General features: G+C 43.1%; 2 protein-coding genes across 7 annotated transcripts; one reads left to right on the top strand and one right to left on the bottom strand.

Moving 5' to 3' along the window:
• Window positions 1-402: 402 nt before the first annotated feature.
• Window positions 403-8196, top strand: HEBP2 (heme binding protein 2). 2 transcript variants are annotated; one of them, XM_083846212.1, is made up of 5 exons: window positions 403-1433; window positions 3752-3836; window positions 4188-4323; window positions 4767-4932; window positions 5241-8196. In XM_083846212.1, exons 2-5 carry the CDS (start codon window positions 3762-3764, stop codon window positions 5413-5415), a joined length of 552 nt encoding a protein of 183 aa, XP_083702338.1. In that variant the 5' UTR covers window positions 403-1433; window positions 3752-3761; the 3' UTR covers window positions 5416-8196. The 2 variants fall into 2 exon arrangements, with proteins under 2 accessions (XP_083702338.1, XP_083702337.1); XM_083846211.1 differs by having other exon boundaries at window positions 410-1429.
• On the bottom strand, window positions 6666-13196 carry LOC310903291 (uncharacterized protein). 5 transcript variants are annotated; one of them, XM_083846214.1, is made up of 14 exons: window positions 13060-13196; window positions 12406-12420; window positions 11865-11904; window positions 11536-11572; window positions 11115-11146; window positions 10679-10770; window positions 10058-10083; window positions 9728-9800; window positions 9578-9630; window positions 8760-8803; window positions 8200-8252; window positions 7184-7212; window positions 6954-6994; window positions 6666-6784 (listed from the first exon to the last, which is right to left on the bottom strand). In XM_083846214.1, exons 1-6 carry the CDS (start codon window positions 13179-13181, stop codon window positions 10681-10683), a joined length of 336 nt encoding a protein of 111 aa, XP_083702340.1. In that variant the 5' UTR covers window positions 13182-13196; the 3' UTR covers window positions 6666-6784; window positions 6954-6994; window positions 7184-7212; window positions 8200-8252; window positions 8760-8803; window positions 9578-9630; window positions 9728-9800; window positions 10058-10083; window positions 10679-10680. The 5 variants fall into 5 exon arrangements, 4 of the variants coding, with proteins under 4 accessions (XP_083702340.1, XP_083702342.1, XP_083702341.1 ...); XR_014587428.1 differs by lacking the exon at window positions 9728-9800 and having other exon boundaries at window positions 12406-12454; window positions 13016-13086; XM_083846216.1 differs by lacking the exon at window positions 9728-9800 and having other exon boundaries at window positions 11473-11572; window positions 12406-12454; window positions 12924-13196.
• Window positions 13197-13204: the final 8 nt, after the last annotated feature.

Here is a 13204-nt window from a genome sequence, read left to right as displayed (position 1 = left end):
AAACTTCGGGCTACTCCACCAGGAACAGTTGGCTATTTGTTGGGGACAGAAACGTCAGCTGGACACATACATACTGACTGGGGATTTGTTGTGGGCCTCTCCGCTTCAGGAACAAAACAAGAATTCACAGTGGGCTTGTGTTTATCTACATTTTAGTTGCCACCCCCTTTCAAGGCAATACTCCTCCGTACAGAAGATCAAGGTTAACTGTGTTGAGATGGACCAAACTGTGGTGGCAGGATGTAGGTTTTTTACTGCTTTACTACTACTTCTCTGCTCTGAAGAAAGTAATTACCAGCACACACTTTACAGGAAGAATAGGTGGAGAGAGTAACGTAACAGCTAACCTGACACAAGCAAATGCCGCTGCATGCCTTCAGCTCCGATGCAGTGCCTGCCAAGTAGCAGCTTCTTCTCCAAAACACCCTGCTGAATTTCCTGTTTGATCCAAACAGAACACAGATGAAACAGAGATAGTTTACTCCATAAAAGTGCTAAACCTGCAGGGAACTGGGTTGTGGCCTTAGCATATTCTAACAGGCTCAACTAGTAAAACCCACTTCACACCAGCCCACTTTTGTGCCATTAGGGAGCAGTTTGCAAGAGCTATTTGGCTTTTTTTTTTTTTAATTTCCCTTTCAGAACAGGAGTGTATCAAACAACATTCCACATGAAGCATTCTCAGAAATCAAACTGCAAAATTCAGTCAGTTTTCCTGTGCTGGTACCTAAATGTGTCTGGAGCTGCAGCTGGTTAAATGAAGAGTCCAGCTTAACTTTGTGTGAAGCACCACAGATTTTCACAATAGCTTTGTACAATCCCTTTGTGTAGATATCCAAGGGCTAAGGGGGCTGATCAGTCTCGAACGCCGTTCAAAACAGCCAGTCATTACAGAACACTGTCTGTCTTTCATACCGGGTCAGCAGAAATCTTGTGAGGATGGTCTTAGCTGTTTGCAGCCAGATCTGTACCCACCATTTCACCCCAGGGTTAAAAAGGAAAAGCTTTCATTTTCTAACATCCCTTTGCAATCTGAGCTGGGGGCGTATGACATTATTTTTTGTACATTTCTTTCTCCCGAGAGCACAAAACCTACCGCCGACCCCAACATAAGTAGGCACAGTGCCATGGAAGCTGGTGGAAGTTACACAAGGGTGCGAAACGGTTTATGGAGCCAGATCACACACTGGACCCAATGTTGGCTCGTGGGCTGTAGGTGGGGCTTTCGGCATTTGTGTGGGAGCTCTCCAATGAGACCCAGAGGGGTCAGGCTACAACGTCTGGTTTTCATAAGAGCATCTCCCTCCAGTAGGGCTGCGGCATGGGCGGGGTTTGATCGAACTAAAATAAACACCGACACACAGCATCTGCTACGTGCAGCCTCAGAAGGACAGACTAATAGTTAAGACGACAGCTTATTCACCGAAACGTAAGTATGTCCACTTTCTTTGCTTTGAAAACATAATTTGCAGCTCTACGGAATATCATATTCTGGCTATGTTTACTTACCACATCACCATAATCTCTGGAGGTGCTTGCAAGGAATTCAAATATAAATATTTGGAGGCTTCTTGGTGTCTTGTTTTCCCCTTTTCACCCCCCAAATAATTGCCTTATGTAACTCAAATATTTCTTACACGCAGCCATGATAGTATTGGCTGCAGTTACAGAAGTTCTGTGAGCAGCAGCTAAGAAGAGGTTTAAGGAGGGGTTGGGATTGGCACATACAGAAACAAGCCAGCTAATACAGCAGCATGTTGAAGCAGAGGAACATTTACTTCTCTGCTTTCTAAGATACCCAGGGAGCACAAGCCAAGCATGTTTTCTACCAAGGTGTAGCAATGAGAAATAAAGTGCCAGAAAAGCATTATCAAAATTTTTTTTGAAATGGCAACGGATAAAACATATTCACGCAGTAGGTTTCCATATAGATTGTTCACATTTGCTTCCAATAAAACCATTGGATTTGTGCCTTCTTGCTATGTTTGGATGATATGTATATACTATTGACAAAAAGTGTATAAATGTATAACAGTCCATTCCAGTCTGACTGCTGAACTTCATGCGGGCATCTGTCTTCAGGATGGGACAGGGAGGGGGACAGTGCCTGCTTTTACCTGCTGGAATCAGTATCCGGCTACATCGTTCTGACATTCACACCACTACTCCGCAACAACGGAAGGAGCTACTAGAAAACACTTTTCAACATGTGCATGTCTGTGTACTACGTAAAGGATTACATGAGAAATCAGTGCCAGCAGGTTGGGTTGGTTTTTTTTTTTTTTTGATAAAACCTTTTCACCTTCATAGATCCCAAACAGAAAACTGTCTGTAGCCACCTCAAAACCAGGGTACAGGAGGAGATCAGTACTGAACAGCAGTCTGCAGCAGCGTATGGCTGCAGTGAATACGTATTATTCCAGAACATCTTAAAAGATAACAGGACTATCGTGTTAAAGACAGCATACCTTGAAGACTTTAAAAAATGCTTATCACGGATTGCACGTGGTCCATCCGTTGCGTTAGGTACCACCGTCATTCAGCAAACTGAAACACTCTTGTGGACTTCAAAAATCGACACTGTCAGTAATCTGAGGTGGCACGATTTCACCTTGCCTCTCAGAGCAGAGCTGTATACCTGCTGCTGGAAGTGGGGGATGCTGTCAGTTATAGCACCTTGAATTTAGTATTCATGAAAGCCCGTGAAAAAAGTGGTCACGAGTCACAGAGCAATCAACGGCTTCTTGTGTGGGCAGCTATAAACAGCTGAGGGGGCAGAGAAATGAAAATTAACCCCAAAGCTGCTTCTGCTGCCCAAGAAATACACAATAAAGTCGTGCTCTGAGAAGACAATGTGCTACGATCTAAGTATCAAGAAGCTTGCTGAATTAATGGCATGCTGCCTTTGCAATGTGAGGTGCATGCTAAGGATGCTGTAATGTAACAGAAAGCAGAGACTTTCTCTGGATGTAGTTGTGTAGTGCTATCTGCCTGGTGTTGACAAAAATGATAAACCAAGGCTCCAAATATTTCAAGGTAAGACTTAATGAGCTATCACTATTTCAGTAGTGGTTTTGATTATTTTGGGACAGTGAGGGGAAGATGAGTGTTTTCATGTTTTCAGCATTTTCCTTCCACATGAAGGCTAGCTAAGAAAGCAGCTACATAGTCATAAATAACAAAAATCTCGCCCAGTCACCAGACTCCGGATGGTCTTTAAGAAAGGCATCAACTCCTATGAGATTTCCAATGTTATGTACACCATCACTACTACAGCAGCCACCAACAGTGGTACCTTTTCATCCAGGTGCAAAGTGGTTTAACTGCTCAGGTCCATTTCACTTGCAGGATGATTTCCACCTTCTGTTTTGCAGCCAGGAAATGCCCTCACTTCACAGGGAAGCAAGGCAGCTTACACCGAATGATGAACACTCCAACACCAGCCTAGCCATGGTTTCATGGTCTTGTTTCTCTGTTCCCTCATGGCTAAAAAGATTTCATGTCTTTTTGTTGAAACCCTAAGGATAAGGGGTGGAAGCCAAGCCCTTCACAATTTCAGGGACGATTACCTTTCAGAAGTCTGGTCTTTGCCTGAACTTAATCAGTCACTTCGGTGCATGTGTTACTGATAGGTTGGAGACCAGAGGCTGAGGAAAACCTCTTAAATTTAGCAGAAAAGTCCTAGTGTTTTCTCATACCCCATTTATACCGCATTGACTGGAGAGGCCAACGAACTGTGTCTGCCTTTCAGCTCCACCACGATGATCAAATCCTTCAAGCAAACATTTCTGTCCCTGGATCTGCAGTCCCCTCGGTGGAACCCAGCAGAGACAACGGTAACTCCTAAAGGCCAGGAGAACAGAGTTCTCCATTGTTGGGGTGGATTTAGGATTCTCAGTCTGAGAACGAGCATGAAGGAAGTGTTCCTACTCTGTTCATGCCTAACTGCAAAGGGGGCAACAAGCACACCTACTCCTAAGCTCTGAAGAGCTCTGTCTAAGGCAGAACAGCACGGTTTTGCAATGGAAGTGTCAGAGTTTGACCCTGGGGGTACGCCTGTAACTGCAGCTAGGAGGCTGCCTGGGGTTATTTAATCACAATCCTTCCAGGCTGATTTGGCAAGAGTAGCCATTTGTGTCATCGTTAGTATTCATCTTGTGGTTACTGTGACTTTTGCTACCTTCCAGGCAAAGGATTATGAACTGCGCCAGTATGAAACAGCTAAATGGGTCAGCACAGTCATCAGAGGAGAGACCCAGAAAGAAGCATTGCGCCAGGGCTTCTGGAAACTCTTCCACTACATCCAAGGGAAGAATGAGAAAGGTAGAACATGCTGGTTTTGAACTGCTAGAAGCACAAACGAGATGATGCCAAGTAGCTTAAGGCAGTAGATAACCTTGGACACACAGAAGGCTTTTCCTAGTCTAACATCCGCCTGCCTACACTAGGCCATCCCACCTCTTCCCAGGTCCCTCAGGGCTAGGTGTAACAGGAAGAGCAAGAGGGAAGCTGAAGCCTCTGTTCCAAGGACCGTAGGATTGAAGGAGCTGCAGTCTGAACAGTGAGAAAAGTCAGTGAGGAGTTGCTCTACAGTTAGAAAGGGAAGCAGAACGCGGCAGTACATTCCTTTGCATCAACGTACAAAAGAGCAGTAATGCTGGGAAGCTGCTTTAGCATGTGCTTTTAGGCAGCCTGCAATGCTCCTTCGAGTTGCATTCAGACACTGCCTTTGCTTTCAGCTTATTACACTTTCTATCCTCCTTTAGAGATGAAGATTGATATGACTGTGCCAGTGACATGTCTGGTAAAGCACGGCTGTGCAGACTTCAAGGTCTCTTTCTTTGTGCCATTTGAACATCAGGACTCCCCCCCCCAGCCCACGGACTCAGATGTGTTTATTGAGGAGCGGAAGACAGCAGCTGTCTTTGTCCGGTAAGCTCACAAAGGGTTGGGGTTCACCTAGCAGGTCTGCACTATTCTTACTTGCATCTGATTTTTAACTGTGTATTTACAAACTGTTATTTAGAGCCTAGAGTTCAGATGCAGAAGTCATTCACCCTGACAACTAGTTATGTGCCATTTAATAACTACAAACTGCACGAGAACTGCTCAAATACTGCATTGCTTCCCAACCCTGTCATCTCTTTGGCAACACAAAGCAGGGAACAGATATTTTGACCTTCTACAAATTGGATAAAATCCCCCCCATTTTTATTTATTTATTTTTTTATTTCAACCAGGTCCTTCAGTGGATTTGCCTCAACAGAGAAATATGCTGAGGAAGCTGAAGTCTTGGCCAAAATCTTAAGAAACAGAGGCCAAGCATTCCATGAAGATTTCTTCTACACTGCAGGCTATGACAGTCCCTTCAAACTCTTCAACAGGCACAATGAAGTGTGGTATTTTAAGAAGTAATGCAGGGGAAGAATAAATACAGGGGGAGAATACTAAGAGGCTACTAACCAGTTCTGAATGAAAAAAGACCTTATTAATGGCTTTTGCTTTAGTGCAGAAGAGATTTAATTTGCACATGAACACAGGAACATTTCTAATTCACTTTCTCTAGGATGAAAAACTGTTCTGCCTAAGAAGATTTCAGTTCTTTCTACAAAGATGTAATTGAAGTTTAAGTAGCTCACACAAGCTGGATTGTGAGGCAGATGAAACTTAATTTTTTTCCTCTTACTGAAAAACTCTTGGTAGCACTAATTATCTGAAAACATTCCTGCAGAAGTGTTTGTATGTCTGATTTTACTTCTTGTTGGAATTGCCACAGCAATAGTTCAAGTGTTATGGAGAGTAAGTTCTTCATAAAGCTTTTCCCCTATTGATATCACACCTGAAACACCACAGAAATATGGGGGAAGTACATCAAATCTTTTTTTTTTTTAAAAGAAACCCAGCACTAATTAGCTTTGGGAAAAAGCAATTCCTTAGCAGGCTCCAGTGCCACCTAAGCGTTTATATTTAATAGAATTATAAAAATCTCCCTCCTCTGCTTATAGCTGTCTCATGGAGGCTGGATGCTATCTTGCTCCAGAATAATTATACTCAATCCAGTGGAAGCATGTCAGAATACAAGCTGTATACTTATTCTGTGAAAATCTGTTGTTGCTCCATTACAGACTGTCTCTATACTGCTTCCATAGTTGGTATTTTTGAGCAGTATTTTATCTTTTGGAATTACCTGACTAAAAAGCTCTTAAGAGAAGTTGCATCAGCCACTATGGGTCTTGGAATGAGCTAATATCAGCACTTCAGCAGGCTTCAGTCTGAACAAAAAAGCAAAGCCCTCCAAGTAGCTGCAGTCCAATAAAACACCAGATTCTTTAAACTACTGAAATTAGCATAATTAAGTCATGTACTACCAGACATACCAGTTTAGAACCAAATATGCAAATCATGTTTAGCTCCCACCTATAAAACACTAATTGTACTTTTTTGTAGCTTTGCCTAAATCTACATAGTGCTCACGTCAACTCCAGCCTGCTCTAACACTGGCAATAGCTACACACCCTCTACAGTAAAGGACACTTGCAGGACTAGCATTACCTTAAACTAGTTTGCTCCCTGCCCTAAAGTCAAGGATTTGAAGCTTTTACAGAATAGCCTAGAGCTAGTTTACAGCAAGCTCGTCAAGTCAGAAAGCAGTTCACAACAACAGGCAGAGTTTACAAAATTTTATTGGCTCCAATCAGTGTATGAGGCAAATGTTACCACCGCAAAGTCTTGGTTTTCTAATGCTGTTCATGCAAGTGTAGCTGATTATTCTGGGATCTTCCACCTATTAAGTACAGTATAAGAACCATTATAAGGCACCAAACTAGCACAAGAAGCTGACTGGAACAGCTCAGACCTTAGATTTTCATCTCTGTTCAGTGAGAGAGTTCAAGCTAAGGTTTTAATCATCATTTGTTCCAGCAAGTAAGTTTTATTACTACAGTTACACTCACCTTTCTCATTCCTCGTATTAGTTTCAAAGTTGCTTCCTCACCTGAAGAAAGAAAATGCAGTGAACACACAGTAGCACAACTACTAGAAGTTCCTCTCAGCAGTTGTGTAGCCTCAGAAAGAATGGAACGGAAGTGGTAATATCACAGTAACTCATCTGGCAGAATCAAGTTTCATCAGTGGCTACAAAAACTCCCCAAGTTTAAGAAAAAAATCTGCTGTGTGATCTTACCCAGTGAGGCAGCAGACAATAGTTCTTTCCTAAGGAAGAGAGAAAATTGTTTCAGAATAAGGTATCACTATATGCAACTTTATAGATCTATGAAATTCTATACAAATTAATTTTAACCTATAACAAGGCTGCATTTTGGCCACCAACTGACAGCTTCAATATGTAACATTCAAATAGAATATAAAAACTTCAATCTTAATTGAATTGGCAATACAGAATTACTAACATCAGAAGAACCACAAAAAAGTAGTTGGTTATATTTGCTTTATGATTATGATACTGTCCCTCCCCAGAGAGAGATTCTGTTGGAATGAGTTATGATACCTAAAACACAAGTCCCATAAAGGACAGGTTTTTGAGATGAGCTTAAATAGGTAACTTATTGTGGGTGAGAATGGGTCTAGTCAAGAAAACTTTGTACAGTCTACAACTTCAACTTAATCCTGAATATGTGTACACTGAACAAAACCACAACTGTCACCACTCAAGTGATTTTTGCTAACTACAGTATATCAGATTGTGTGTTTTTTTATTTCAGGAGTGCAGCAGCGTTACAGTCAGTTCATAAAACAGCCAGATACATCAGAGTTATGACGGGAGTTGTACGCTTGCTGCTGTAAAGCACTCTGCTGTATTACATTATCAACAGTGTATTGGTTTAAGTAGTTTCCACCAATTCATTTTTACTATTTCCCCTGTGTGAAGACAAAAGAATAAAAAGTTTTAGTCATGGAGGCCACATCTTTTGTTCATACAAACTGAACTCTACGTTAAGTTTGCCTGTGACTATAGTTTAGGAATTGTCAGGGTACCAAAGCTGCCAGAAAAACTCTTATAGTGAAGTTCATTCTTGCTCCATGCACATCATTTTTATTCCCACAATAGCTGGGAGTGGGAGACTCACAATAAAAGAAACATATCTGATTATGTACTAATGTTATGCACTTAACATAGCAGAAATATTCCAGAAATTACTGGACCACCATGATCAATAAAATGTTCTATTTTACACTTACCTCAAAGAAGCAAAATCTTGGTTCTCACATACTCCTTCCTTCTCAGCTTCACTCTGTAACAAGTGCATTTTTATTAACACTCTACTTGGCCATGCTTCAAGAGTTAGTCTGAATGCGCGTACTGTTTCAGATCAAGAGTCCTCCTCAGTATTTTTCAGAGAGATTCCCATTGCTTAGAATTAATCATCACAAACAGTACATGCTTAGAGTAGCTTAACATCCCCATCTTCACTCAAATCACGTAAAAACTCTCATCTTGCCTTTGAGACAAGGAATTTACCAGATTACTCCGACTACAAGATCAGTACTACTGTCTGCCAAAGCCCACTGCATATATTAAACAGCAAATAGGCGTACTATTTTCAATCAGCAGAAGAGTCATTGATGCAAGCTCTGCACTGCTGGGTAAAGGCATGTTCTTTCTGATCAACTAGGAAAGTCAAGTAATGCAAAGCAGTCACATATTTCAATTGGTCTACGCTATTTCTTTCCAGTTCAGAAAGCAGTTAACATTTCAGTACAAAATGTATCTTATGGCAATTGAGAAGCAAACAGCTTACCAAATGTCTGTCACGGAGTATCTGGCAGTTCTTCCATTCTCAAACTACAATAAACACCAGAAAATAAAAGTTTCAGTGCAATGCTAATGTTATAATACAACTATCAGACTTTCACAAACTTCCATTCTTGTTGCAATCATCACCACCTCTTTGCAGTCTTTGGTGGTTCCACACACAGGTTGAAGCTACTTACTGGTGCTCACAAATGCCCTCAGACTAGCATCTGTCATTCAGCTGATGGCAGCCAGAAGCACTCATGTTACACCAAGACCACCCCAGAAAACAAGCCAGGTAAGCTATCTCAAAGCATTCTGCTCTAGGAGACATGCTAAATTACAGTCCACATCAGTGGCATTTTATACTGACTGCACATCAACACCCTCCCCCACCAGGCCTTTAAGTTTTTCCTCCTTATCCCTTGCCACACAATTCCCTCCCACTTCCAATTATTAGTACTATTGCCACCATTTTTATGGCTACTGTCAGTTACAGGGTCTTTCAGTGAAGAGCAGTCTACATTAGTAGTTTCAGGTCAGACATTTGACAACATCATTACAACCCTGTAAGACATGCCATGCCTGTCTGCACAGTTACCATATTTAAAGAGTTCTCAAATAATTTCAGTCTTCCGCATGAGATTCAGTCCCCAACACCTTGGTAAGTGAAGTCTGCTGGCTGCTAGTAACTTGTGAAAATCCTGAAGGAGCCTATGTAAACAGGCACCAAAAAGTGGCACTACAATTAGAGGCCAGCACCTAGCAGCTTCCCCATCCCACGGCACAGCTATGAGCAGTAATACAAATTCACTGGCAACTTACTTTTGCCTGGAGCACAACAGCTGGTACCACCTCACAGCTCTACCACAACAGCACTAGAAAAAAACACACACAGAATCAGGACAGCACATAAACAGACACGAGAATGAAATCCAGCCAGATGCCCGAAATCAGATAGAGCTAATTGCAGACCTCCACAATTGAAGTCAGTGTGTTCGCATTTCATCATACAGGCAGCTTATACTGTCAGTCTGTGGACTGCTATCTGCTTTAGGAAGAAGGCAAACAAACAGTGCAATCAGAGCAACTTCAGGAGCTCACAGATGCACTAAGTTTAGCAAAACCAGTCTGCCAAGTCTGGGTCTTATCCAGCAGTTCTTCCCTTAAGCATCCTCCTGGTTTGGCTGAAATGCAAGCAGACAACACCACCCCCCCTGCCCACACCAGCCAAATACTTCACTTCACATGCATATTCTAGGCTTTCTATGCTAAGAAACTTGCAAAGTTAAAACAAGTACTTACATCATGACAAGAAACAATTCAGGAGTCTGCAAAGGAAAAGTCACTGTTAGTTGTGGTCCAGGAGGAAGTTTCAGCGTAACAACAGCTCCATCAAAGGCTGTATCAGTGTTTAGTCAAGTTTTATCCTCATTGGGATCAGAGACCTGATTCAACATCATGTACAGCAAACTGCAACACTCCCAGCCCCTTCCACAAGGGGGCCCAAACCGATCTCCCAGCTCTCAACATGCGACATCACTGCTGAGACTGCAGAAAGCACCACACCTCCGAGCTGGGAACACACAGACCTGTAAACATTCAGGCTGGTCTAACCAGGAAAAGCATTTTGGATACTGAACTCGTGGCACTGCTACATTTATGTTTAGGAAATTACATTTATTTACAGGAATGTTCTGGGGAATTTTAACCCTCCAAAATAATTACTTCATACTTCTATTGTGAAGCATAAGGCACATTTAGGGCAGTTTTATCTTGGCTTCATGTTTTCCAGGAACAGAATGGATTTGCAGACTCGTCTATAAACACAAGTTCCCAGGCTCAAATGCAGCCCAGTAGCTGACCTATTATTTTACAAGTGTAGCACAGCCAAACATAGCAACCAACTAAAATATCTTCAATTACCTTCAGTTAGAAGAATCTTGTCTTGCCAACATCACTGACAGGTGAAAGCTTCTCACACCAGGCACAGGCATCCTGTCTCTGTCCAGGGCACACTGCAAAGCAACACTTACAGGACTTAGAGCACAAACACCAGATGAACCAAGAGTTTTCATTACCAAACCCTATTCATCCTACTACATTTTTTAAACATTTGTCCCCTTTCCTGATCTTCTGAGAGAGACTGACAAAATGCAACAAAGGGTAGTGTTTCACTGTAACCTTTCCATTTCAGTTGGCTGTCAGACTTATCCTAAGGTACAGGAGGCTGCATCAGATAGGAGCGAAAGACTGAACAAGTGATCACCACTGATCATCTGCTGAACTATGTTGTCATCATACGCAGCCTTGTCATAGACAGAAAGCTAGTTTTCACAGAAGCTGGCAATATAGTATTTACCTTGCATAGCTTGTAGCTGCTTCTCCCAGTGCCTGCAAGAAGAGAAAAATCAGACCCCCTCAGCTTTCTTGAGCAAGTCTAGGATTTCCAAGCAATATACCACAGCAGCAAGATACATCAGATAGGAGCGAAAGACAAAACTCTGTTCATCACAAGAAACTCTGCTGAACTATGTTATCATCAGTGTATCTGCTTTGGAGTAATAGTATTGAGCAATCTCCTGTGATAGCTTTGAAAAACAGAATTCCCCAAATAAATTTAAAGAAATATTCAGGAGTCTTTTGAATACTATGAAGCATCAATTACTTCTGTGCGTTAGTGAAAATTAACCCCAAAACTTCTCTTCCATTTTACACACCCCACTGCCATGTTTCAGCAGCTCCATTGAGGAAACCTCAGCAGACTCCATGAAGATCCTTACCAGGTGATCTTTTTTCTGTAAGTGCATGATTCAAGCCCTGAAAGAAAAAAAGCTCATGAGAAGTTTATCTAAAGGCAGAATATCAAGGTGAATTCTAAGCTGTTGTGCCTCAGATGGAAATCATGGTGGTATGAGCTCTCATCATTATCTTGGTCAAGAGTAGCAAACTATTTCGAGTCATCATTGTGGCACAAGAGGGAAAACTTAGCATAGGGAACACAGTTTGCCTGCTTGTCATTAAAATAAGCGTGCTCTAGACAAACAGTGCTCTAGACAAACAGCAAGTCCTTAAACACCCTTTTATGTTCAATTTTCAGATTTATTTTTACCTTGTGAAGTAGTATCAAGTCTTCATATTGAGCAGCAGACCTAGAGGAAACAGGATAGTTTGAGATGTGTGTAGAACTAGGTGCAGTATCTCTGACAGTGACACTGATAACAGAAAAAAGCCTCAGTGCAGAGTTTTCAGAAATTACTTCTGTCCACTACTCTAATATCTGAAAACATCACAGGCTCTCCAATTTAGTTATCAATCCTGATAGCTACAGGCACTTTTCTCCCATCTTGTGTATGATGAAATAGCAGTAACAAAGGAAATAAAGGTATCCAGTGTACTCCTGTAGTCTGACTAGAGGCTGCAATAGTGTTTTTGAACAGAAGCCTCACATCCACTCCTCAGCAGGAAGAACATATGACTCTTCCCAGTAGAATGAAAACCGCTCAGAGACACCACAGTCAACTGCTGCATTACAAACACTGGTCCTGCAACTTTCTTAGACACAGGAGTACCCCAAGAGGTGACTGCAAGTACACCTACACAACACAGTTTATTTATCAAATTAAAGTCTGTATTTCAGAAGCTGTACTTACCTTTTGTGAAGCCACCGAAGAGGCAAGAGTATACTTGATGCATCTTACACTGAAATCAAAAGAACAGGCATTAGCTTTTAAGAGACTAGTAGTCACACATTCCCTTCAAAATGCTTAAATAAAATTCAAAGCAGAGCCCTGAGCTTTACAGTAAAAGCCTTCCCTGATGCAACAGAGACAAGCCTGCATAAGTAATTTCTAATCCCATTTTTTAATCTGGGCAAAAACCACAGAACCACTTTTTTTTCCTTTAACTTTTACCCTTTTTTCCAGCCCCCATTGCAGTGCACACCCAGCCAGCCCTGTAGCCGCGAGCTGCCCTCGGTGCCCAGCGCAGAGCCCACGGGGCCTCAGCCCCAGCGCCCCGCTCCGTGCCCAGCTCAGCTGTGTTGGCATTCATCAGCCCCTCAGATGTCCCTACCAACACGGTTCTCATCATGCGCAGGCACGCGGAAGGCTGAGGGGTAACCCTTCGCCACCCCCCACCCCGGCACCAGGCCCGGCCCCTCAGGGCGCACCCCGAGGCCTAGGCCGCGCGGCCCCAATCCGCCTCCATCCTCCTCCGCCAGCGCCCGCCGCGGATCCCCCGCGCCCCGCCGCGCCTCCACACCGCCCGCCGGTCCCGCCAGATGGGCGGTGAGGGCACAACGCGCCGCGCCGCGGGGCCGCGCCGCGAACGACGCCGAACGACCGGCCCGCTCCACCGCCGCGCCTCGCTTCGAAAGGCCGCCCGCCCGCCGCGCGCCCCTTATATAGCCGCGCGGCGATGACGTCATCGCGCCGAGCCCCTCCCCCGCCT

The sequence above is a fragment of the Anser anser genome, assembly GCF_964211835.1.
Source record: "Anser anser genome assembly, chromosome: 8".
Lineage (NCBI taxonomy): Eukaryota > Metazoa > Chordata > Aves > Anseriformes > Anatidae > Anser > Anser anser.
The sequence above is the reverse complement of the archived record's forward strand: the minus strand, read 5'-3'. Positions and strand labels throughout refer to the sequence as shown.

What these genes read in the sequence shown, in the direction of transcription:
- HEBP2 (XM_083846212.1), top strand. Translation starts at nt 3,762, where the DNA reads ATGATCAAATCCTTCAAGCAAACATTTCTGTCCCTGGATCTGCAGTCC. An exon ending in GGAACCCAGCAGAGACAACG is followed by an intron (nt 3,837 to 4,187) that starts GTAACTCCTAAA and finishes GCTACCTTCCAG; the next exon opens with GCAAAGGATTATGAACTGCG. An exon ending in CCAAGGGAAGAATGAGAAAG is followed by an intron (nt 4,324 to 4,766) that starts GTAGAACATGCT and finishes ATCCTCCTTTAG; the next exon opens with AGATGAAGATTGATATGACT.
- LOC310903291 (XM_083846214.1), bottom strand. Translation starts at nt 13,181, where the DNA reads ATGACGTCATCGCCGCGCGGCTATATAAGGGGCGCGCGGCGGGCGGGC. An exon ending in ACTTGATACTACTTCACAAG is followed by an intron (nt 11,573 to 11,864) that starts GTAAAAATAAAT and finishes TTTTTCTTTCAG; the next exon opens with GGCTTGAATCATGCACTTAC. An exon ending in TACAGAAAAAAGATCACCTG is followed by an intron (nt 11,147 to 11,535) that starts GTAAGGATCTTC and finishes CTCTTCTTGCAG; the next exon opens with GCACTGGGAGAAGCAGCTAC.